Genomic DNA, 27,353 nt, shown 5'->3' on the forward strand with positions numbered 1-27,353 from the left:
TCATAGAGCCTCTAAAACAACAATTCATAAGCCTCTCATTGATTTAATGTTTTAGAAGGTCGAGGAACAAAGCAGTAAGTGACATTGTCTCAGGAGATATGAATAGTAACCTAGTGAGTGGGTTTGTCAACTTTTGATTTCTATATGCACATATGTATTACACTGTTCTTAAAGGTGCTTACAGTCTTGTATAGGAAAACAAACATACATGCAATAAAATATGATAGGCACATAGTCGGGATTATGAAATACGTGGGCTAGGTAAAGTTTCCCAAAAAAGCCCAAGATGAATATTGATGAGGCAGCCAAAAAGATGACAATGGTGAGGGGAAGTCATTTCGGTCAGAGGGCACAGGTGGCATAATGCACGCATTTAGTAACACCCCAAGTTCACCTGATCTCAGCACCAGTCAGAGATCAGAGAGGCTGCACACCAGGCAGAGGCTCTCGCTCTGCCCCAGCAAGGGCCATAGGGAGTCTCTGGAGGCAGGGTCACAGGGAAGGCCTGAAGCGGATAGGAGGACTACTTTAAGAGACCAAGTGCGAGGTGACCAGAGAATAGCCGGATGTAGGTAGAGGATGACTACCACTGTACCCATCATCAAGAGGAGCAGGCAATGCAGCACGATCACTTAGAATGCTAGAACCTTACAGTAAGACACACTCACAAGACACTACAAGACAGTTCCTAGCAAAGAACAGTTACATGAATTGTAAAGAGAATCTGCGATTATTTTAACAGAAATTTACACTCCTTGAACATCTATCCCTAATTGCTAACAGGGGAAGCAGAATTAATGTGTGTATTGTGTAGGAAATGACTGTCTTCCAATTACAAGTTTTCCCAGATAATCTCTATGTGAGGGAGAGAAGTATAAGTGTAATATCATTAACTATAAAGGGAGGTTACTGTCACATTTAGAAAAGCTTTAGCTTTTCTAAAATTCATTTAAAGGAACATAGTACTTTTAAACTACAATTTTCATTGAAAAAGAAGAAACCAGTTTTGAGCTCTTGTGCTGAAAAATATAAACCAAGAAAATCACACAGTCTTGGAAACAAACTGGAATGATGGCCTGGCTGGTAGCTCTTCTCTATTACTAATTATCTACTGTCATTAGATAACTAGTAATAAGCTAATTTGCAAAAAGTTATCTCACATATACCATAATGTTCAGTCTAGAAACATTAGCACAAGAGGAAAAATAAGTTTGAGACTTTTACATGAGAATCCTGAGGACAGGAACTGATATTTATCTATAATTTTTGGCTTATTTTATTATTTCTGTGATACCTATGAACAACTATTAATTTTACATTTCTGATTATTGCTACATATTTCATATTTCTACTCTGTTTTTGAAACTGATGGTAAGTAACAGATAATATACCTCTAAGAATTAGGTATAAGTTGATTCTGTCAGTAAACCAGGTTTTGGGTAGATGACTGATAGGATTGAGGTTCACTTTAAAGTTCTACTTAAAAACATACTCTCATATCAGACCTTCAAATTAGAGATGAGTTTGAGGGTCATATATCATCTTGATCTGTGACATCCTTAAGTACTGAATTATAAAAAAACAGCTTTGAGAAATCAGAATCTTAAAACCTATGCAACATAATTAGAAGCAAGTTCATTTTTATTTGATTTCAGGAAAAAATAACGAAAACTTCATAATTATTATGCCAATCAAGTTTTTAAAAAATTTAAGTTGCATTCTTCAACAAAATACTCAAAGAGTACCCAATATTCAAAGGATACCATTTTGGATTACAGTTATTTTGTCATGACACACTTGAAGAGAACACCAGATATATCTGCACACAGATTTCTTTTATTTTATTCCCATGCAGTGCATGCAGCTAAATATAGTTTGTGAAAAGCAACCTGCTTTACAAGGCTTAGCAGAGTTCAGTAAGTTCAAAGGAGTATTAACTGTTAATAGGAAAGGTGGTTAGCTGTGGAAAGAGAGGACCTGGCAAATCCATCATAAAGAAGAAATAATGAAGGAACATTCTGAATTACCTCATTATTCTATCACCTATTGTAGTTCCTCTGATATTAAATCTAGTGAAGGGAACACAATAACTAAAGTCACTTACAAAGACTCCAAAGAACCAAATATGTAAAGCATTAAGGTTACCACTTTTACCATCAATCATCTCAATCTAAAAAGAAATTTGCTTCCCTTTGTGACTTAGGGCATTAAAGAAGAATATGTCATCCAACTAAACGTGTACAAAGAAATTAAGCAAACAGACACAATCACTGAAGAAAGATTAGAAGGAAGACACTGCTCTCAATCTCTTTTATCTTTCAAATAAATAGAACTGAACCTGTCACAGAATGTGGGGAACTGTATTGAGTCATGAATACCATCCCCTGGAACACCTACATTATGCTCCGCAGAGCTGAGCTGTGATTTGGGAAATAAATCATTAGGCCTGGAGCTGACTCATGTGGCCTAAGCACAAGAGGATATAGAAGCAGCAAGCAAAGAGTAACAGGGCTTTTACCTCCCTAGGAGACCAGTTCTTTTTCTTTACTTTTTTGCCTCTGCAATTTTCTTTAATAAAGAGTAAACTAGAATCACCAAAAATATGGAATGAGTGGTTATAATGATGACTGCTAACACAGGTTGGCAAATTCACAGTACAAAGAATTCTGGCTTTAAAAACAGTGGCCACCTTCCACAGAGACCAGAGTAGGTGGATACATCCACAACGCTATGCAAATAATATACACTTTAAAAAAATTATTAACAGGCAACATGGGATTAATCTTTTTTAAAAATATTTTTTAGTTGTTGATGGACCTTTACTTATTTATTAATTTATATGTGGTTCTGAGAATCGAACCCAGTGTCTCATACATGCTAGGCAAGTGTTCTACCACTGAGTCACAACCTCAGCCCAGGATTAATATCTTTAATCTCTAGGGAGAAAATTGTTAAAGCTTCTTAATTAAACTGAGGCTACAACTAAAATTATTCAACATCAAGTGAGCACTGCTTCAGGAAGTTTCATTTGCTTGTTTTGCACATCAATTTCATTTTCCTCTTAAATTCAGCAAGAGAAGAGCTACCAGCCAGGCCATCATTCCAAGGACTGCTCCACAGTTGATCTGACATTAAAAACTGCATCTCTTCCGCCACTCCAAGAGCACACACTCGACCTTCTGAATGCATCCCATAGGCAGTAAGGGGCACATGTGCTAATCTCATGTGCTGCTTTTTAATTCCAGGATTACAAAGCATATATGTATTTATTTCATTTTTAGATTCATTTTCCATTTAATATCTAATATTAATATTTAATATATTCTTGACCTAGACAAAGTTTAAGGGACCAAAATATGTGGTGATTTATATAGTCCATTGTCTTAAACTTTGGAATTCTGCCAGTAAAGGCATTTTCCACAGACTTATGGCTTGGTTTCTCTCTATATGACTGACTGACTGTAAGGAGGGATCTGCAAACTGTAGCCAGCTGTTTTTGTAATGACCTTTAGATTAAGAACAGTTTTTACATCTTAAAATGCTTATATTTAAAATGTTATATAAGTACCTCATAATAGTCTCTACTTTGCTTCTAGGTCAGCAAAGCCTAAAATATTTATTATCTAGTCTTTTAGGAAAAAAATCTGCTGACCTCTGCTGTACAGGGTCCCAGTTACTCATATAGACTTGCTACAGTTAATCAGAAGAGCATTCCGTTTAAAAATATCTATGTTAGTTGTTAAGGCCTTTTTTTCTAAGACATCCTTCTCATGCTTGATCTCAGTCCAAAAGTGAAAACCTGGGTCATTTCTAATTAACCAAATTATAAGAATGCAAATTTTTAAAAAAATCATTACTCTGCAATACAAGGAACTGCTGTGATATTTTTAGATTACACATGTCCAAAATAACTTATCTATGTCTTTTAAATTTCATTTTAAAAATTACATTTGGAAAAATAAAATTGAAGTAAAAATTAAATTGGGGCAATAAATTATGAGATCCATTATGGAGTTGTTCATATGAATTAAGGTGTAGGTTTAATTAACTATGCACTTTTACCATATTTACTTTTGGGACTAGCAACTAAACTAATGTACCCTAACTAAACTAATATGGACTGGGCTTTTCAAAAGGCAGCAATGAGGGACCTCTACGATATGCACACGTTTAGGGGGTCATTTCATCCGTGTGTAATTGTAAGAGCCAAATGTTCCCGTTTTCATGGCAGCACTTCAGGATTCTTAGCCTCTTCAGATACAAAAACTCATCTTATCACATGCCTAAATTACAAGCTGATAAATAATAATTCTCAAGTTCTTAAGAAACAAAATTATCTCTTAAGACTTTCTTTCTTCAGAATAAAAGTCAACTTATTTATCTCTTTAAATTTAGAAGTAACAAACTGGCAGTAGTCTCAAGGATAAAGCACTCTTTTAAAAGTGCAGAAATATTAAAAGCATACTTCTTATAGGTAATTCAAATTAAGTCAAGATGGTGCTAAGGAGGTTAGAAACTACAAGAAAAAAAAAAAGGAAAATTCTCACCATTTGTAAATTCTTGAAAGAGAAAAGAATAATGCAAATCTCAAAGGAACAACTTATGTAATTATGAAATGAGTACTCTAATCATGCTAGTATCACTGCAATATATGTGTTTGTGTGTATTTATATACATAAATACTATTTTTACTTAATTTCATATATTTATTAAATTTGTTTTCCATGTTTTAAATAGCTTGTATATTTCTTCAATAATTACTAAGTATCTTGAGGGGTAAGAATTTTATTATTCTTTTACTATTCAGTAAGTTTATTACTGTGACCTGTAAAACAAAACAAAATAATATACAGGGCAAACTAAGGTTAACATCCAAACTGAGCATACAGAATATAAATAACATTTAATTTTTAAAAAGGTAAGGAAACCAATGTGAACCTAGGGTGTTTTTAAATCTGGATTTAACCATGAGAGTTTATGCATAAAATGGGGTCACAGTTCTAGGCTGATGTCCATAATTACCAACTTTGGAAGATCCTGCTAGTCTAGTTTAGAACCTGGGTTTCCTGGGTTAATGAAGCTATCAGGTGCCAACTGTGGCAGATCCAAACCCTAAGAAAATCCCTAAAACATATAAATCATCTAAGTATTATGAAAATGGTAAGTAAATGATAATCTCTATAGAAAGATATTATAGTTTCTGGATTCTCTAGGATTCTTATTCCCTCAAACCCTCCTTTCTCATTGATGTCATATTATTGGGTTTAAAAAGAAAATTTTCCTTACGTCAAGGATATACAAAACTCCTTTTAGCACCTCACTTTCCTCAGCTTAGCATAAAAAGGTGTTACTTAGCCTGAACAGAAGATGCTAAATAATTACAATTTTCTGCAAGTGTCTAATAGCCATTAAAAAAACATTAATTCTTTAAATAAATGAACACAGAAAGTGATATGGTACACATAATTAGAAACTGGACACTAAAATTTTGTTTTTATGAATACAGAAGAAAAAATTTTAAATTAAAAACATAACTTACATACATAGAAGACTATAAGTGAATAAGCTTAATTAATTATAGAACACAGTTTTTCACTCAGGGTGTGGAAACCATCATCTTGATTTTCAAATTGTACTGTGTTTGTTAACTATCTGCATATATTATGAGGTGATGACATTGTAAGGGACTCTGCTGTGGGTATGGAAAGAAAAAGAAGTAACTTTTACTCATCTAAAATATATATTAAGGGGGCTGGGGTAGTGGCTCAGCGGTAGAACACTTGCCTAGCACATGTGAGGCCCTGAGTTTGATCCTCAGCACCACATAAAAATGAATAAAATAAAGGTATTGTGTCCATCTACAATTAAAAAAATAAACAAATATTAAAAAAATAAAACAATATATTAAGAATGCTAAGGACTAAATGGGTGGTAGGAAAAGAGAAGATGTTTGATCCAAAGCAGAAATGCACTTGTTGTGCATTTGAAAACAGTCTCATGGCAAAGTAAACATTTCCCAAAGATGATCAAGGAAGGGCATATCCTTTCCAATTAGAGAAAGGGGTTTCCATTGACCCCGAAGGTCATGCTGCTCAGGGTTTTTACCTGTCATCTGTCAGTTTTTCTCTCTTGGAGCTGCTGCTCACTGTCATTGTTTTTTAAGTCTACATGGCCACAGAGAATAAATATCTTGGGGTTATTTAATACAGCCATCATTTAGTGTTTTCAGTGTGAGCCAGGTCCTATGACTGACTGATTTTTAATTCTTACTAAAATGTCAGCTGAATATAAATATGTGAAATGGTCTGAACAGAACCTCACTCCTGTGTAAACTAGGATTTTAAGAATAAACTGGATTTTCTGGAATAAGACAGAACTTACAATGACATGATATCACTGATTATAGTAAGTTTTCTACAAGTATGGAATGTATTATTTATTTTATCTCCTAAAAAATAAAATATGTTCTTGTGATCACATACACTGAAAAATGAAAAAATAATATGAACGTATCAGCAATTCAATTTTTTATTGTTGCTACAATATTTGTTACTTACTGTAATTTTTCATTTTCTAAATCAAGTCATTAAGCTTATTAAAAAGTCAGAGCCAGCAGGAAAGCAGAAAAAATTAACATAAAACAAAAACAAAACAGATAGAGGTCAGAGTACCTATAAGGCAATCTGACAACTAAATATAACTTAGCTTTAAGAACAACCTTTTGGTCAATGTCAACATTCCTTTCTCTTCATCTGCAAACCAAGGAGTAAGCTGCTCTGTACAGAGGCACAGAGCAAAGATGATTTTTTATTTCTCTCTTAATGCAATGTGTTCAAAGAATATGCTATGAAAATAATTTACTGTGGGTTATACTACAAGAAACCCTTAAGGAAGGGATGAAAAACATCATCTCTCTTATGTGACTTTTCAACAAACCCCTGTGAAATGTGCTTTTTACAGCTTAAGCTAATTAAAACTTTACTCACCTATCACCAGGTCCCGTTCGATACCTTGCACCTGGTATCAGCACTGGGTCATCATCACTGTCATCTGTGTCCTGGAGTGCAGAGTCCCTGGCTGATGTTTCCTCATGAGCCAGAGGACCGATGGTTTCTGTTTGGGACTGGGGCTCAGGACTGGTATTAGTTTCAATGGCAGCACTCTCACTCCTGTTCTGATCTACAGTTTCCAGTTCCTTGTCTTTTTCAGACAAAGTAGATTCTTCTGGAACCCCACAAGGGCTATCAAGACTGAGATCATTCCTTTCTCCTGAGCTGGAATCCAATGGCTCAGCTGTGAAGTTATCTAATTGTGCTGACAGAAAATAAAGTAGCACCTAACAGTTAGCGATATGGACAACATCACTTAACCTAACTTAGTTGCTGACAAAATAAATATGAAATTTCATTCCTCAACGAGGAAAGCTGTACAACACACCCATTTAGAGGTGGTCTCTAACTGTGGAGGACTAACACAGATTAAGTTTGTTCATTTCCCCATAAGAAGCAATTATATAGAGGGAGCAAGAAAACGTACCTATATCTACACAGCTCTGAACTGGGTTTTCTGCAGATGTACCTTCCTCATATTCTGGCATATTCTCTGATACTTCTTCAGAGGCTTCTGGAAATAAATCAAATCATTATTAAATCTTAATTTTTTTGAAAAATAAATACCAACTTAATACTCCAGCTTCCCTATAGATGAAGTGTCATAGAAACCTTTGACATTTAGACAAAACTTTACCCCAGTACAATGCAAATATATATTTGTGCACAGAACTGTACAAATGCAATCAAGGGTAGATGGGCCCACTTCCTCTTCCCAAAGTCCAGGCCCTGAGCTTTGTTGAGTTCTATATGCATAATATCTGCTTTAGATTACCCCTCACTGCTGATATAACTTGTTCTTGCTTTTTCTAACCTAAAAACATAATTCATTTGTAACTTCATTTATCAAGCATTTACTGAATATCTTCAGTGTTCTAGTCTCTGTGCTGGACACTAAAACTTAACTAATGTTTGTGTAACAATATTCTACTAGGAAAGGGTTCTAAAAAGTTCCCTAAATGGCATTTCATGGGCATCATTCACACTTTGTTTAGGCTTGACTGCTTCTGTTTTCCCTCTATAAACCATCTACACTGTTTAACAATCAAGACATACTATGGATTTCACTGCCACATATGAAACGCACAGTTCAAATTAACACTTAAATCTCACACACTCACATCAAAATGACCACTCATCCTAGTCCTGGTATCTCCACGTGGGACTGTGCGCTTCACTATGCCTTCCCGTCCTGATGGCCTAAGGTCCCCCCCTTTTGTATTTGCTACTTATCAATGTAATAGCTGGGCTACAGTAGGTTAAGAATAACTTGTTAAACATAAGAAACAAAAGTGTAGCACTGGAGGGAACAGAAAAAACAGGTGGACATCCAACACTGGGGATTCATAAAGACAAAACAAAAAAACCCCTTACTTGTTTCACTATCTCCTTCTGGTGCCTGCATTGAGCTCTGCGGACCCAAGGATCCCTCCTGACCTTCAGATTTGCAATGGCTCCCATTTCCTCTAGAACTTGAGGCTATACTGCTCCTACCACCAAAAGAAGACAAATGGTTCCACCACAAAGTTAATAAAAGTGAACTTTAAGGATGCTTTTTGTTTTACAACTAGAGAAGTATAGCAGAAAATTCAGAATAGAAATTAAAAACAAAAGATTAATCTAACATACTTTCAGTATAAAGAAGATTTTAAAATGAGGAACACCTGTTCGCTGTTTTGATGCTTCTATGATCTAGTATGCATTTCTACACATCTGTGTGCATGCGCACATCAGGGTATAAATCCAGGGCATCTAAGCTACACCCCTCTAGCCCTGGTCGCTATGAAATTTTAAGTGAATTATATTTGACTCTCTCTTTGTCTACAGCTAGTCACCAGACTTCAATTTTTAATGGTTTTATAGATTTTGATCATATGCCCTTTTAGACTGTGGTTCAGACTATTTTTATATTAATACTTGAATGGAAGGCTGTTCATTTCTTTGGTCTCTGAAATGCTCCCCCATTGATCCCTTCCAGTTCTGGTTTGTTGTTCAAATATGACAGCAGCCAGGTGTGGTGGCACATGCCTATAATCTCAGTGGCTCAGAAGGCTAAAACAGGAGGATCTCAAGTTCAAAGCCGGCCCCATCAACTTAGCAAGGCCCTACACAACTTGGCAAGACCCTGTCTCTAAATATAAAATGGGCTAGGGATGTGGCTCAGTGGTTAAGTACTTCTGGGTTCAATCCCTGGTACCCCAAACAAAAACAAAACAGAATAACACAACAAAAACAACAAAAAATCAAATACAGCAGAAGACTGAGCATTATGATTTTATCAAAAGAGGTGATGGTTTCTGTTTTAGTTTTAAAACCCACCTGATTATAGCTGTGGTGCTATTAGTATTCTGGCCACAAGAGAGTACTAAACTAATTTAAATGAGCAATTTTCAATGAGTATTCTGTGACAAGTTTCGGGAAATGCGTAAGGAGGAATTGAGTCGGAAAGAATATAATGTATTATAACATGACAGATTAAAATTGAATTCATAAAAATGTAATAATTCTCTAAATTCAGAATAAATATGAAGAAGTAAGCTTAAGAGAGACAATAACTTAAAATGTTAATTATAGATGAACAGCAGTGACCCAATAAACAATGAAAATTATTATGAATTTTTGCCAAGATTCTATAACAACCCTTTTAGACTAATTGCAGAAGTAAATTTGATATTTTTAAAAAGCATACATGTATAACTTGGTATTATTTCAAATAAGAATATATACCTACATGAGTATATATGCAGAGAAAAATGTCAAAGAGAGCTATGTACCAGTGTTGCAAGTGTCATCTTAATAGGATCACTACAGATGAAATTTTTTATGCTGATTTGTTTATTTTTGCATTTCTTTTTAACCAGTAGGAAATAGGCAGCCATTGAGGTAAAGATAAGCCACTACATGTTTCTTTTTCCCACAGAGAAAGCTGTGGTATAGGTATGAATAAAATGCTTAGTGTATAAGTCATAATAATTAAAATATTATGGTTCCGGTGTAGGAATATAGATATTCATAGAAAAGACACACTATCCAAATAAATACATTTAGCATAGTTAACATGGCATTTTAGATCACAGAGAAAAAAACTGTTTAATAAATGATACTGGGACAAAGAAACAGTCGTGCAGAACAACTAATGCTATAGCTCTATATTGTATTTTATAGGAAAATAAATTCCATAAGTATATAGTTTTTAATATAAAACCATAAAAAAAGAGGAAAATAAAAAGAAAATTTCTCCTTAATTTTAGGAAAGACAAAGCTTTTCTAAGCATGAGCTCATAGGTAGAAATCAGAAAGCAAAACCACCCTAAGTAAAGTAGAAAAGGAACACCAAACTGGGAAAAATATTTGCAACATAAAACAAGTTATATCCTCAATTCTATAATAAATAGACATCATAAGTCAATAACAAATCTTCAAAATAAACCTTTGAAGTAGGATTATTTTGTAAGCCTACTCATTTCTAGCAAAACATGCTCATTTCTAGGTAAGAAGACTGATAAGAGCGGTTCCACAGCTTGTTAAACCAGAGTCCAAGTTGTATGTCCTACTACTTCATTTGTCACCAAAGAAACTAAAATGAAAGCAAGACACCATATTGGATTAAAAAAAAAATAAGACTGCATACTTTCGAGGGCCCTTTTGAAAAAAAAAAAAAAGAATGGAATTATGACTTTTCCTAAAACAATGTTTTTATAAGAAGTCAGTCTGTTTTGTACAGAAACATAAGAAAAGACAAGGCAAAGTAAAGGGCCACAGATATGATTTTAAAATGTTAAGATCAAAAGTCAGGGCTCATGAAGAAACCCAATGACTGCACCTTTAACACCTGCCTAGACCCCAGGCACTTTTCACTACCTCCCCCCCTTCCTTTCCTCACTTTTCTTGGCACAGGGAATTGAACTCAGGGGCTCTCAACCACTGAGCCACATCCCCAGCCCTATTTTGTATTTTATTTGGAGACAGGGTCTCACTGAGTTGCTTAGCACCTTGCTTTTTACTAAGGCTGGCCTTGAACTTGTGATCCTCCTCTTCAGCCTCCTGAGCCTCTGGGATTACAGGCGTGCGCCACAGCACCCAGCTTGTCATTGCCTTTGAATGGTTCTTCTGACTTGTACCTATGGCAAACCCTCAGTGCAGAAATCAAAACATCTTCAATTCTTTTTTTTTTTTTTTAGTTTTTAGTTTTCGGTGGACACAACATCTTTGTTTGTATGTGGTGCTGAGGATCGAACCCGGGCCGCACGCAAGCCAGGCGAGCGCGCTACCGCTTGAGCCACATCCCCAGCCCCTTCTTCAATTCTTCTAGATACCTTCTCCTTGCTGGTTGGCCTTCCCTGCTACCTCTCTCCCGTTGGTCACTCCTCTTCAGCTACACTGGTCTCTTAAAGATCCATGCACACAGGTCTGCTTCTGTCTCACTGGTTTTCTGCCTAGAATGCATGTAGGGAAAGCCCTGCACACACAAATGGCCCTCTGTTCAAGGGTTTGCCCAGTGTTACAACCTCCATGATGCCGACCCCTCCCCTGGTCTCCTGATCACCTCTACCTGTTCCACTTTCTCTCATGGTGCTCAGGACCCCCTAATACTCTACACAGAACACTTTATCACTATGTTCACTGTTTCTTTCACCTAGAATGTAAGCTCTGGCATAGCAAAGATTCTCTTATCTATTTTTTTCACTGATCCATTTCCAGTGTCTAGAATTGTCCCTGGAATATTAGGTATTCAATAATACTTCAAACCCTACTTAATGAAAGATTTTAATATACACATAAACGAATATAAACAGTGAATGGAATAAAACAAATATTATCATGTATCAATATATAGTTATATGTCAATAAATAACTACTAAGTAGTGTTAGTACATAAGATATTTTATATTAATAGCATGTGATATTATAATACATAATAAAATGTTAATTTCAAATAAAATATAGTTTATAAATTGATATAATTATGAAATTATATCAATACACGATCATACATCAAGAAATAATACACTGTTGATCTCAATTGACATTAATATATTCATATTAATAAATTTAAATAAAAAATGTAAATATCTCATCAAACAAGCCAGTAGGCACTGACAAAGAATATAAGAAGCTTACATGATTTTTTTAAATGTAAGAATCAGAGCAATGTATATTATCAGATGTCATTAAAGAGAACCTATACAACCATTAAATAAACACAAAGTTCAACCTTATTAGTGATAAATTAAATAACAATTAAAATTATTTTAAAGTCAAATACACAAGTTAAAAGATAAATGACTACTGTGAACACTGGCCTGGAGACCATCAAATGCATTCATTCATATGCTGCTGATAACAATGCAATGAGAGGGCCCTTCTGAAAATAATCTGGCAATACCTTTTCTCTAGATACAGTTCACTTATGGATAAATAACTTTTCCTGCCTTCAGGTTTATTTATCAAGATAAGTAAAGTATTTATGTCAGATGTGGTGGCTCACACCTGTAATCCCAGCAACTTGGGAAGCCGAGACATGAGGATGTCGAGTTAGAGGCCATTCTCAACAACTTAAGAGAGACCCTGCCTCAAAAATAACAAGGATTGGAGATACAGCTCAGTGGCAAAGCACCCGCAGGGGTTCAGTCCCTGGTACACGGTGGTAGTGGTGGCGGGGACTAGGGGATGACAGACGACAGAATTACAGCCCAATGAAAGGAAAATGCTTAAGTCATTCACACCATATCTATCTGATGAACTAGTAAGATAATATTTATGAAGACTAGTAAAATGGGAATATTTAATATAAGACAAAAGCAGGGGAGAATAGATATATTCGGTATAATTAAAATTATGTTGTGAAACAACAAAAGTCCTACATAAATGCATATTTGTACATAGAACCAAGATTCCACATTTTTACACTAATAATTTGAAGGTTATTAATATTATATTTTCTATCAGAAGAAATATGTCAGGATAAGCAACATCAACATCATCTGGAAAATTCCTAGAAATGTAACTTCTCAGATCACACGCCAAACATAGTTGAAGTGGGGTCCATCAATCTGTTTTAACAAGCTCTCCACGGAATTGTGAAGCACACTGATAGTTTGAGAACCAACACATTATAGCAAATCAAAACATAAAGATGATAAAAAGCTAAAAATGCACATCTCACACAATCCTACAAAATGGCTAAGAACATCTTCACAAAAAGATTAACTTACCATTCATCTGTAAAGTTCAGTTTTATTGTGCTTGTAGTTGTTCCTTCTGTGCTGTAGTGCAAACTTAAAACTGGTTCACCTGTCCCTGGTTTGGGGCTCAGCTTTTCATTACTGTTATCTGAAAATTGTGTTTAAAACATTTGAAAATGTCTTTGAAACCAGTAAAAATATGACATTTCCTAAAATTTATAAAATTTAAATTAGACTGTCCTTGTCGTAATTCTCAGGTCTGTTATAATTCTCACTTGAAATGTCAGGTAGCCCTGCATCAAATTCTAGCACTGAATGACTCCTCTTGATTCAGAGGGAAATCAAATACACTGAGAACCATATTTAATTGTTATGGAAACAGAATATTAATATGCAGTGACATACATTATCAACTGGCACCTTCATTTAACAGAAAGCTCATGGTTATTATTCTTTAGTTGTTGGAGCATCGAGACTAACTCATGTGGGCTCCTTCAGGAACACCAAGACACAAGAGGCCAGGGCTCTGCACGAATTCTGCTGTAATTATATGCTACTGAATTTCCTGCTCTCTCAAATTCAGATCTATCCTCCAGTGAGAGATCATGGCCTACACTCCATAGAGGGGGTGTTTATTATGCTTGAATATTTTCTAAAACTTTGTAATAATATTACACATTTTGGTATACTTCATCTTCTATTCTTGACTAATCTTACAAGGAATTTGTTTCTTAATTATGGAAAGCAAAATCACCTTAAGAATTATAGGGATATCTATACATATAAATACTTACATATATGTCCATATATATATACACATATGGTTCATTTATATAAAGTCTTATTAAATGACAAATAAAATCAACTCTACAGAAATTGATATATACTGTTCCAAAGCTCCTTCAAAGGAGGATATAAATATTCAAACATAAAGATAGCACTTTAGAAAATTTTCACTTTATGATGCCTGCGATCTTGGTGAAACATTAAAGTACACAGGGAATAAAATGAATATACAGTCAAATATATGACACTTTCACTAGCTGCTGCAGAAAGAAAAACTTCTAATATCATGATTAGTTTCTTATATTGAACACAGGACTAATGTAACATTACTAAACATAAGCTGCTTTTTTTTGGTGGAAAAAAATGAAAGCAATTACAACTTGATAAAACCCAATTGCTTAAGGTTTTTGTTTTTTGCAGTGCTGGGGATTGAACTCAGGGTCTCATGCACACTAGGCAAGCTCTCTATCACTAAGCTAAGCTATACTCAAAGGCCTGCTCAGGCATTTTGATTGCTAGTTCCACTTTATATTACAATGAAGGACATAACGCTTTTCATTCCTCTTAAAGATGTGGCAGCAGAACCTCTGCTTTAGCTTTTATCATATAAAAGACAATTAATAAGACTTCAAATACAGAACTGTAGTAGAAGTCATCTCTTGACTCCCAAGAAATGAGCAGTTAAATTGACAGTACCAATGTCTTAACTTCTAACTCGTGAAAAACTCTGTCCTATGAAATCAATTCTGATCTGAAAATACTGTGAATCACAGAGTTGGCATCCCAAATGGTAAATAACTTTCTGTATAATTTTTGTTGTAACTTTATTCTGATTATCAAAAGCTGCTAAAAAGAGCTCATTACAACTGTCAAAGATTTGGTATTACATTCAGTGTTTGAGGTTATTTTACCAAACGGTAAAATAAATGAATGAATGGACTTTTAGCTTAGATAAAATGATTAAGAATTATACTTTAAAAACATCGCTCCTCATCTTCATCATCTTCAAAAAATTCACCTCTCACTAGCCATTTGTCCTCACAGTTTATCCCCCTTCTTCAATTAGCTGCAACTTTTGTCCCTTTCCTGCCAGTCGCTATGGTCTTTAGGCTCCCGGCATTGGCAGGGACAGACAAAGATTTGGATGATCAAGGAAATGAGAAGCACTGTTGGGGCTAGTTCTTCCGTTTTCTCTCACAGTATCTCATAAAGTGTTTTGCTATCTGTTTTTCCTTTAAGGGTGAAGAAGGAATGGGAAACAAAAGCAAGCTCAGGAAAGAAGGCAAGACTGAATTTCTGAGGCCTACCTTGATTATACACAAGAAGTTCTGTGAAATTTATTTATTTATTTATTTTTTAAGAAAGAGTGGGAGAGAGAGAGAGAGAGAGAGAGAGAGAGAATTTTTTTTTTAATATCTATTTTTTTAATTCTCGGCGGACACAACATCTTTGTTTGTATGTGGTGCTGAGGATCGAACCCGGGCCGCACGCATGCCAGGCGAGCGCGCCACCGCTTGAGCCACATCCCCAGCCCCAGTTCTGTGAAATTTAAATGCTCTTTCAAAATCTTCCTTTTGAGAAAAATTAAAGAGAGACAGCTACAGATATTCACAAGCTAGGACCATAGGAATATAGCAAACAAAGAGATCAAAATCATGCAGAAACACGTTTAAATTTATACAGTCCCATCCCCCCAGCAAGAAGTCCTCTGAGATGATCAGTAACAACTAAAACTTTTTTCCTAGGGTAGCTACTACAGTTATTCAATATCTCAGGGATATACTGTATATTGTAAATCATATAAAACATGATAGCATTCATTTAATTATAAAATGATTACAGTTGACAGAATTTGCTCATTGAAGTTGTTAATGAACTCATCAAGCCTGTATAAAACTGGCCCTTCACTCTAAAAATGGATACTTCCATGTAGTTACCAAATCTCCAGACTCCTAAGGGTAGTGATTTCCTTATAGTCTGCACATAGACAAATTTGTGTCTCTGGCAGAAACAGTACACAACACAGAACCTGTCTTCCTTTTCTGTGGTATTAGTGGGAGTCTACCTAAGGTTCAAAACTCAACTTCATAGCTTCCTTCCACCAGCCTCTTCCTAGCTGAATCCTCCACTGTGTGATCACATAACAGGTTGAATTTTCTCAGTAATGTAGAATCCTGAGCTAATAATGAATGCACTCACCATGTTTGTGATAAAATGCATATTTCAAGCTATAAATGTTTAAGAAAATCTACAAAAGACCTAAAGAAAAAAAATCAAATGTTTTATTTTTACATTTAAAAAAATAACTGCAAACATCTAAAATTTCCTAAACTTGTTGTGTGTTAGAAGGTGGCTCAGCAAACACATACTTTTTAAACAGTTTTTTTTTCACAGCCTTACTTACATAACACACAGTATACATTACTGAAATGTTTCCTTAATAACAAGTAGGTTTTTATTTAAAAGCCTTAGGGTTTAAAACTTCACCTAAATGTACAAATGGCTTTATTCAGAAAGCACAGTCACAGTAATAGCTGCAATTTACTGAGCCTGACCATCAAGATGTGCATGAACACACATACACATGTGTTAACTGTGTTTAAGATCTTTGTAGCAAGTATCATCTCCATTTTACACGATGCTGAACTTTTTTTTTCTGTTACACAGCATTTCCCGCAAAGACTTAGAAATAATCTGAATAAAAAAATAAAATATATTTAAATTATCAATTTTAAATAAAAATATCAATTGTCAGTGTCAAAATTCCTCAAAAATGATATACAATTCACATCAGCAACATTAATATAACTGATAAAAGCTCTGGTAGCTCAACTGTGATTTTGGCCCTGGACTACAGGAAAGCTATGTGTCTTCCAGCACACATTTTTCCTTCTTCTAAAAACACAACAGGAGAATTCCCTTGTAGTGTGCTCAGCCACACAGAAATGCAAGGGAGGGAAAAAATCACTCTTAACTTGTTAATTAAATGGCTATTTTTAGATGTCTATTTATATTGCTTAGTATTTATAACTATTTAAAACAACTAATTAGCAGCTTAGAGTGCTATCCAGGTAAACTACCACTGACTGAAAACATATGCTTCAGAAGCAGAGTAGTAATCACATAAACATCAAGGTGAAACAGTATAAAGGACTTAATTTTCACAACAGAAAAGTCAATTATCATGAGACTCAGGAAGCCAAATTAAAAAGATTCTTTCTATAAATGATACTAGGGACATTTCAAGCCAGTGTGTTGGCTTAAAAAAAAAAAATTCAAAATGGGCTGAAATATACTTTGAAAGCAATACTTTTACCTGTTATATATAATGAAATATTTTCCAAGTCTTCCACATACCATAAATTACTTTTTGTAATACATATACTTTGAAACAGTTTAATCTGTATGTTTCCACCATGAAATTATAATCATTAGTGGTGCTATAAAAATGGTACAAGCCATACCAAAAATTAGGTGTGATAATAATAATATAAAACATACTATCTGGTACTTAAGTCTGTTTTAATACTGATTTGAATATTGTTACAGATCTAAATGCTGATATTAATGCATAGATCCTTAACTAGGATACCCCTGGAGACCTGGACTATGTGAAAATTTAAACAATGCATTCAAAATGAAGATAATTAATGAGGATACTAGCAGTAATAACTTATTTAGAACTACCATGTCTAACATTGCTATCTGCTGCTGGGTATGACTATATATTAGCTAATTGTATAGCTGGGATAAGCTGTGGGACATATTAAAATAATAAGTAAGAGATTTTCTACAATATGGAAACCTATTATACAATATTTCTCATTTCATCATACCAAATATTTTTATATATTTATTTATTTGGTACTAGGGATTGAACTCAGGGGTGCTGGACCACTAAACCACAACCTTAGCCCCCCTATTTTGCATTTTATTTAGAGACAGGGTCTCGATGAGTTGCTTAGTGCCTCACTTTTGCTGAGGCTGGCTTTGAACTCAGGATCCTCCCGCCTCAGCCTCCAGAGCCACGGGAATTCAGGCATGCGCCACTGTGCCCAGCTAATTTTTAAAAAATACTTGTAGATACACTCAATACCTTTATTTTATTTATTTTTATGTGGTGCTGAGGATCAAATCCAGTGCCTCACACATGCTAGGCAAGCACTCTACCGCTAAGCCACAACCTCAGCCCTCGTTATAACAAATATTTAAAAAATCAAATCTAAACTAGAATAAAATATATGGTGAAAACTTCTGAAAAAATGTAGGCATGACAACAATATAGTCTATTCAAATGTTTCAGCCCATCTTACTTGGATTATGTAGAAGAAAAGGCAAATTCCTAAGGTCTAGTTTCTAAACCAATGCAAAGCCTTCCATTTTCATAGATCAGGAAATCTCCAACTTCTCTGAAGATTCTATATTACAGGATACAATCATATGTATAAGGAACATGTTCTGATTCACAGAGGAATGCTGCTTCTTGGAATGGAATCTATCAGAAAACACCTATCTATCATAAAGACAACTGTGAGGCAAAGCATTTCACTCTAAAAATGGATTTTCATGCTTGGGTCTATAAATAAAAAGTTAAAAACAAGTACAATTTCAGTAATGACATACATTAAGAATTCTCTTCTATGTAATCTTTTAGATATAATATTGTAGTCAAATTTTCTTCTGTCAATTAAAACTCACCCTATGTCCATTACAATAATTTTAATCCAAGAACTATTTTTATGATACAACACAGCGATGGAAACTGAGCTGAAACAGGGCTGTTGCCTGTTCTACACTCTAGGATTTACAGGTTGAAATCTGATTCTATCTTTTCTACTGGATCTCCCTTTCAGAACTATTAGACTTGTATAAGAACCTATTTCTTTCTTAACTTTCAATCTTAAGAGCAATACAGGAATAAAAAAGGTAAAGAAGCCTACCCTCATAAGTCTTGCAAAAGTACTCTTAAAAATGTAGGCATGGTATCAATAACGTTTCTTTTCATGACTGTTTCCTCTGGTATATATTCACCTTCTTTAAAAAAAAAAAAAAAAAAAAAAAAAACTGTCGTACACACTGACAGAGTGGATAAGTTACTGTGTTAAAATGTGATTTCCAGAAAAAACACACCCTCTAGCCACTGCCCTCCCTCCTTAATGGTCTGAGAGGGGTTTCCTGGCTCTCACCTCTACCTCTTCACTCCTGTGCCATCACCCCAGGCACTGCTCCACTAAGGAAGGCGATCACCTCTAAGACCACCAGTAGAGTGGAGGATCTTCTCAGATCTTCCACTAGATTTCTTGTCTTTAGGACACCACACTGTTCTTTGCCATCCACTCTCTACTTCTCCCCTCAGTCTCCTTTACTAGCTCTCTCACAAAATTTTTAATTTTTCAATTATTTTCCTGGTTTTTCTCAAGATGTTTTAGATAATCTACTTCCACCTCTACTTCTTATTTTCATCCTAGTTGATTTCAATGACTTTTAATGGCTTCACTTTCTTAACATTTCTATATGCAGAAAATTTCCAATTTACTTCTAAACCGACATCTTTTCTGAACTCCATATGCACTGTGAAAGTTGCCATGATCAAAATGAAGTTATTTATGCCCAACCTTAACAAAATGGTGTCAGAGGATCAAAAAGCAGGGCTCCCACACACACATGCTTATGACAAAAACTATTAAAAAACTCTGAAAACCCACAACCTTACACAGAGAACACTTCTGCAAGGATAACTGCCCCACAACTGCCTCTTCTATCTTGGACAGACACTATCCTTGTTATTAATCTTAGTAGCCAATGATTATTATTTTAAAGTAATTTATGTAATACTTCTTCATTTACCAAAAACCCTTTCCTTCCTTTACACGCTGATTATGCCTATTAGCCATCATAGCACACATATTCCAGATTGTGTCTATCAAAATGTGGGAATCACCCTTATCGAAAAGTTTTCTGCTAATCTCCATCAGTAACTCCCCAAAGCACCACAAATAAGTGTACAACCTCAGGGGGAAAAAAAAAAAAAGAGTACTTGTATTATGATAAACTCCAGATTTGTGCCTTGATCCTAGTCCCTCCAAACAGAATGTCTTTACTGAAATGTTTCTGCATGAAAATTCTGAACTGTTACCAAGTCTTACATTCTGGACTCCTTCTCAACCCCTCCTCTCACTGGCTCTACTAGCAAGTCTTACTTATTCTATATCCTAAGTATTTCACTCCATCACATTTCTTCTTACTTTTATTACCAGGTCAAGTATCACTATGAGAACTTCCTAAGTGGTTGTTAGTGTTTAGATATGAGGTGTCCCCCAAAAGCTCATGTGTGAGACAAACAAGGATTTTCAGAGGTAACATGATTAGATTATGAAAAGTGTGACAAAAATTAGTGGACTAAGCCACTGATGTGGACTAACTGGGCAGTGACAGTGGGCATGTAAGGTGTGGCTGGAGGAAATAGGTCACCAGGGAGTGTCTTTAGGGTACATATTTTGTCTCTGGTAAGCAAAGCTCTCTCGGTACTTGGCTGCCAGGTCCTGAGCTGCCTTCCTCTGCCACACCCTTCCACCATGATGTCCTGACCCACTCTAGGGCCCAAGCTGTGCAGTCAGACAACCACGGACTGAACCTCTGAAACTGTGAGCCAAAATAAAAACTTTTCCTCCTTTACATTTCTCTTGTCAGGTCTTTAGAACACAGTACAGAAAAGCTGACTAAAACAGTAACTGTCTCTAGTCAATCTCTATATTCAGGACATCAGGGAATCCTACCTCTTTTAAATCCTTTATTAGCTTCCCTCTGATTTTCAATTTAACGCCTCAGGTGGTCCTCCTCAGTTTGGGCCTAGGGCCCAGGCAATTCTCCCACTCATTCTACTATCAGAGTTCTGCATGTCTCTTCCTGCTTACCTTTGCACACCTGCCTCCCCTGGCTGGCTGACTCAACTCTGGGGTCTCCTCAGGAATGGGGTCCCTGGCCCGCTGTGCGAAGGAATGAGGCTCCCTTACAAGTAGCCCTACGATAACACTCACCACACTCCTCTGTCTTTACAATTAGATGAGGCAAAGCACAGAGATTATGAGCAGGTGCTGGAACCAGGTTGCCTGGTTGGACTCACATTTCTAACATTTACTGCGTGTGACCTCGAGACAAGTTTGTTAACTTCTCCTTGCCTCAGTTGTGTCATCTGGAAAACAGGGATAATAACAGTACCTACTTAGTAAGGTCACAGTAAGGATTAAAGAAATGAATGTATAAAAGCTGCTCAAAGCAATGCTCGGTACAAAGTGGACATAATAGTAAGTGTCTGTGCTATTGTTCCTGTTATTATTCACCAATTCAGTCTCTAACAACAGATAGCATTAGTTTCATTCACCCATGCATCCTAGAGCCAAGATGGGCAGTGAAGCCTCAGTTGAATAAATGAAGCAGACATACAAATGTGGCTCTTGCACTTATTTCATTTGTTTTTATGCCTTAGCTTCTTCATGAGTAAAATGAGGTTGATAATAACATTCATTCATTAGTATCAGGATGAATGAGATGCATAAAATGCTTAACACAGTGTTACATAAAAACTCAATAGATGTCAGTCATTTTTATCATAGACAATTGTAAGTTAGAAAACAAACTGGAGGTACAGCTATAGATATGATTAACAGGAGAGTACATCGAGTGCACACACAACACAAATAGGGTTTAACTTCCAAAACATCAAAAATGACACTAATTAAAACAATCTAGACCTAGTAGTTGCAGCCTCTTCAAGAACTGAGTTAGGAAGACAGCTTTCACCCAGGAATTTAAGACCCACTGGGCAACAGAATGAGACACTGTCTTAAATTAAAACTACTAAAACAAGCAGGTAGCTGCCTTTACAACTCTGAAGGTTTAGAGTAAATATACTTTTGTTTATCACACTGTAATTTGTTTTAAAAAAATCAATACAAAAAAGTGAAACACTGACTGCAATCAACCACTTCAATAATGTACACATGCACACAATTATATGACCAGTGTTAACTCTACATCATGTACAACTAGAAGAATGAGAAATTATATTCCATTTATGTATGATTTATCAAAATGCATTCTAGAATCATGTATAACTCATTAAAATAAAATTTTAAAAATATTTTAAAATAATGTATACAGTTATTCAAAGAAATGAACTTTTCTTCAGTGAAGCAAGCCTATTAAAATTAAAAAAATTTATTAGCAACAAAGTTATCCCTAGGAATCTTCTCAAATAAAGAAATTTAGGGGGCCGGGGTTGTGGCTCAGTGGTAGCACGCTTACCTAGCATGCGTGAGGCACTGGGTTCGATTCTCAGCACCACATACAAATAAATAAAAAATAAAAGGTTCATCAACAACTAGAAAATATTTTTAAAAATATTTAAAAAAAAAGAGAAAGAATTTTAGGAATTACACAGGAAAGTGCCTGGGCACTTGAAAGATGATGAATTAATATTCCAATGCATAAATATAAAACTACAGTAACAATTTTTAAAAAACCATCATCATCTCTTTAAAAACAAAAAAAATTATGCTCAATCATTAGTGAGAAATACATTAAAAAAGACAATGTTAAATGTATTACCTTTTACATTTTACAGGGTAAAACAGAACAGGAGTGTTGGTAAAGATTAAAACCTTCAAGGTCTGGGGGCATAGTTCAATGGTAGGTAGTGTGTGCTTACCATACACGAGGCCCTGGGTTCAAAACCTCAGCACCAAGAAGGAAAGGTTAAAGACCTTTACAGTACATACAGGGCATTAATAATCGTACATTAGGACATTAACTACTCCCTCCGTCATTAATAAAGAATTTCTGTGCTTAATCTGTAAGTAGAACATGCTTGGTCTTCAAACTACAGCTCGCTACCATACAAACCACATTCAGGCTGCAGCAAGGTCTGAATATGGTATGAAGACTGCTACCATTTCTCTCTCTTCACTCTTAACTGAGCTTTCACGTCTCCATTTTTCCTAAACCTTTCTCTTCACACACTGCCATCAGGTTTGTACTTCTATCATGTTGTAACTCAAACTTCATGTCCAAGTAATCAATAGCCCATGTGCTTCCAAATGCAGCCCTCTGGAAGCCTTACCTTTAGATCTGGCGTTCCTTCTGCCCTACCTCACTTCTCTCACCCTTCTTTTCCAGTCTCCCTAAGCTAGGTCCTTTTGCTCTTTTTCCCTGGAGAGCAGATTCTTTTCATTTCATCCTCTTACAGACAGTATCACCCATTCCCATTTTTTCCAACTATCCATAAATGTATGGTTCCTAATGTTTCATCTCGACCTCTGACTCCTGGTGACTTCCAAAATCATATAGCCAAACAGCCGTCTATGAGACTGCTCCATTTGTATATCCAATGGTCTGAATATGGTTTGTATGTTCCTCAATGCTAGTGCTGTAAGGCGGGGGCTTGTGAGAGGATTTGGGTCTTGGGGCAGAGTCCTTATAAAAAGATTAATGTCAACTTGCAGAAGAGATCTCCTCTCCAGGAGACTGCATCAGGTAGTTCTGGAATGAGTTGTTATAACTGGGTTTGGCTTCCTTAGCTTTCTCTTGCTTCCTCTGTTTATTTTTTTTTTTTAAATATTTATTTTTTAGTTTTAGCTGGACACATCTTCATTTTATTTTTATGTGGTGCTGAGGATTGAACCCAGGGCCTCATGCATGCTAGGCGAGCACTCTATCACTGAGCCACAACTCCAACCCTGGCTGTTTCACTTTTTAACCATGCATGGAGTAGCACAAGGTCCTCATAAGAAGCCATGCAGATATAGTGAGAATAGTGAGCCAAAATAAACCTCTTTCCTTTGTAAATTACTCACATGAATGTATTCTTTAATAGCAACTGAAAACAGATTAAGACACACTTCAAACTCTACATTTAAAACAATATCTTAAAGGGATATTTCTTTCCCCTAAAATCAGCTATTCCTCCTGGAAACTCTCTTGGCTGATGGTTCACTATCACCTTACCCAGACATCATTTTTACCTAATCAGTTCCAAAGTCCCATTTATTCTTCTTGTCTTTTTCAGTGCTGGAGATTGAACAAGGGCTTGGTGCATGCTAGGATGGCACTGCACCACTGAGCTAAAAGCCCAGCCTAACTCCCATTTACTCTACCTCTCAAACTTTTTTTTAACCAATTTGACCATTCTCATTTCCCACTGCTATGGCCTTAGACTGACTTCCTCATCGTTTCCAACTGGACGAATGCAGTAGCAGCCCCTTATGTGCTCCTACCATTGCAACCTCCCACCAATCAATTGTAAAACTTCCAAAATGCACTTGCCAATATTTAAATATGGTCTCATTTTTCCCAAGCTGAAATACTTTCCCAAGCTTCCCAGTGCTTAAAGATTCAATCAATCTACTTACTAATTCAACACAGAAACAAACAATCCCCTAAATTAATGTATGATTATAAAGCAAATGTGGGAAAATAACACGCCATAAAGGAAAAGAACTGCAGAAGGCAGGGAGACCTTACTATTTTTGACAAGTGAGATTCAAAGGATAAACAAAAGTTGCTTAACAGAAAAGCAGTTCTAGTAAAGGAAAAGCAGGTCCGGGGGTTTGAGAGGTAAAGGAGCTCAGTGGTAGGACTGAAAGGAGGCTATCTGGCAAGACTGTAGCAAGCAAGCAGAGTGGCCTGAGACACGGCTAGAGAGATGGGGCCAGGTCATGTAAGCAAAGGCATGGATTTGGATTGTTTTAAAGGCCTTTATGGAAGCAATTAAAAAATTGTAGGCTGATAAATGACACAAGTATATTTACATTCTTTAAAGTGTCACTCTGGATGCTAGTAGAGAATAGATGACAGCCTGGGTGAGAAGAGCAGCTAAGAAAATATTACATTAGTCCAGAAGAGACAGATCGGTGGTGGGCAGTCTCCCTTAACTTTTCTGGTAGAAGTTATCTTCAGGTAACCTAAGCCCTTAATTGAAGCCCTCAGGACATTAATCCTACCAAGCAAAGGCACGTAAAAAAAACAGGACTTAAATAATTTGGAGATATATTTTCCACCATTACAACATTTCTGTTCAGAGGTCTTACCACAAAGCTATATTTTAATAGTCTATTATAATGCACTTTCTGCCAAATCATCTCAATATTTGACCTCACATCTTACATGGCTAAAAGACATACTATACTGTACATGGCCCCAGGGACAAAAAAAAACCTCTTAATTTCCACTTCTAAGCTAGAATTATTACCATTTACCCAGGAGCTGAGTTCAAAGATCTGCATGTTGAGCTTGATTCTTCTCTTTTTGTCATGTCCCATATCATGCATACATTCTCAACTTAAAATGAATTTAACATTTAATACAATCTATGAAAATTACTGTTATATTATAAGAGTATGAATTTGGCCACTGTCTAATATATAATGCTATAACTGTGATTCACTTTAGTTAGTCTTCTGTGTTGCTCTATAATAAATGTATAAAGATAAAACATTTAATTCCTTGGTTCTCAAAGTCATTACTAATTTTTTTTTTTCACTTACAGGAAAAAAACCTATAATAATACTGGTCATTCTCAAGTTCATGTAGAATAATTTAAGGTTCAAAGTACAGAAGTTTTCTACCCTGTTTTAAAAATTGTTTTCAAAGATTTTGCAAAGATATAGTTAAAATTAGACCTACTTCACACTATATAAAAATATTTAATTTCCCTATTGCTATTAACAAGTGAGTCAGCTTACGTGTGTAAACTTTCAGCCAACCAAATCTTACAGCTTTTGCTACTTGAAAAAAAAAAAGTCTTTTAAATAAATATTTCTAAACTCTATCAGGCACCCACCTGCCTTTTTTAATAGTGAAAAAAAATAAAAGCATTTTAAATTTTTCTTTATGACCTAACATCAAAAATTAGTAACATTTATGATACTGTGTCACAAAATACTTAGAACACTCAGGGAACTGTGAGTGGAGAGAGTAACCCATTTGCCCTAATTCCACAGAGGCTATTTTAGCTGTTTATAGTCTTCCTTTCTCCACCCTTCTTTTCAGATGCCCCCCTTTTGTCAGAATGCCTTCCTTCCCTCTCTGTACTGTATTTGATGGGCCAGTAAAAAAGCTTGAAAAATAAGTAATCTATATCATCAGGTTCTCCTCAAGGCTTCTCGGACAAGTCTACCCCTCTGATACTTCAAAAAGTGCAAGTGCCAAGTAGAAGCCATTTTCCCTTCTGATGGGTGGCTTCTCAGTTTACCTCTGGGTTCCTAAGTATATTCCTTATAGTTAAAGCTAACAGAAGTCAGATCACCAGATAAATGAGACCAGACTAAATCAAGTGTCATTACTATGAAAATCTAATGGAATATTACTATGCTCAAATGACTTCCTAAATGAGTGATGAGTTGATTATGCTAACCACACACCCACAGTTCTACATAATTTTATGAGAGATACCTAGCATTTAAAATGGATATAGTTTATATCCATTACAACACTGTTACAGGAAAAAAATTCAAATTTGCCATAAAAGGTCAAAGACAGAAATTAGCTTACACAGAGCATAATTTGTAAAGGCCAAGGGGGCCCTTTGTGCACAATACCACCTGGGGTATTTAGTCTATAAAATACTAATGTTAAGACCATAATCAAAATGAAATGCTATGTAAAAATGAAAAAGAACTTTGTTTATGCATTGCAATAAAACTATGGATGGATGGGCATAGCGCATCTCCTGTTGCACGCACCCTGTTGCTCGTCAAGTGACATGGATCCGAGCTGTTTGTTAACCACAGAAGAAGGAGAATCTGAAACAAAAATGAGATTTCAACTTAAAAGTAAGCAGCAGAAAACTGCACAGCAATGTTATGATCATCTATAAGCTTAAGGAACAATGTATAAGGGTGGGGAATAGAAGTAAGTACTGTGGTGTTTTCTCTAAGCAGTGAGTAAGCAAGGCCATGTGCTTATGATTGTTATTTCAGGCAAGCATTTAGCAACTTTGAGAATAAGTTGAGAAAATATTCTTCTACTTCCATGCACATACTTTTTTTTTTCTTCAAATTCTTTCAGCAAAGGCACAGAGTACAAGGTAGATAAAAATTAGAAATGGGGTATCGCCACTGAACAGGAGAGACTCCCTGTCCTTCTCAGATGCCCTCTCCAGCTCCTGATACAAATCTAAATCTCGTGGAAAATTTAAAGCATGAAACGAGATGCTCACTGCACTTAGTGAGATGTTGTTTGTTATACCATAAGCTGAACAAGTAGCTCAAGTCCAGAT

The 27,353-nt window shown here is 35.6% G+C and overlaps 1 protein-coding gene across 6 annotated transcripts in view; it reads right to left on the bottom strand.

Annotated features, from left to right (window-relative positions):
• Positions 1 to 27,353, bottom strand: part of Dcaf6 (DDB1 and CUL4 associated factor 6) — a 97,345-nt gene that overhangs the window by 17,436 nt on the left and 52,556 nt on the right. For 2 of the 6 annotated variants that reach the window (XM_015491878.2, XM_015491876.2), the window contains 6 exons: positions 26,818 to 26,877; positions 13,325 to 13,442; positions 8,484 to 8,599; positions 7,537 to 7,623; positions 6,987 to 7,314; positions 2,028 to 2,069 (listed from right to left, as the gene is read on the bottom strand). In XM_015491878.2, the coding sequence (XP_015347364.1) occupies positions 2,028 to 2,069; positions 6,987 to 7,314; positions 7,537 to 7,623; positions 8,484 to 8,599; positions 13,325 to 13,442; positions 26,818 to 26,877 (751 nt within the window). The remainder of the gene's footprint in view (positions 1 to 2,027; positions 2,070 to 6,986; positions 7,315 to 7,536; positions 7,624 to 8,483; positions 8,600 to 13,324; positions 13,443 to 26,817; positions 26,878 to 27,353) is intronic. The other 4 variants (XM_015491879.2, XM_015491877.2, XM_048810076.1 and 1 more) reach the window with 3 other exon arrangements.

Source organism: Marmota marmota, unplaced genomic scaffold (assembly GCF_001458135.2).
Source record: "Marmota marmota marmota unplaced genomic scaffold, marMar, whole genome shotgun sequence".
NCBI lineage: Eukaryota > Metazoa > Chordata > Mammalia > Rodentia > Sciuridae > Marmota > Marmota marmota.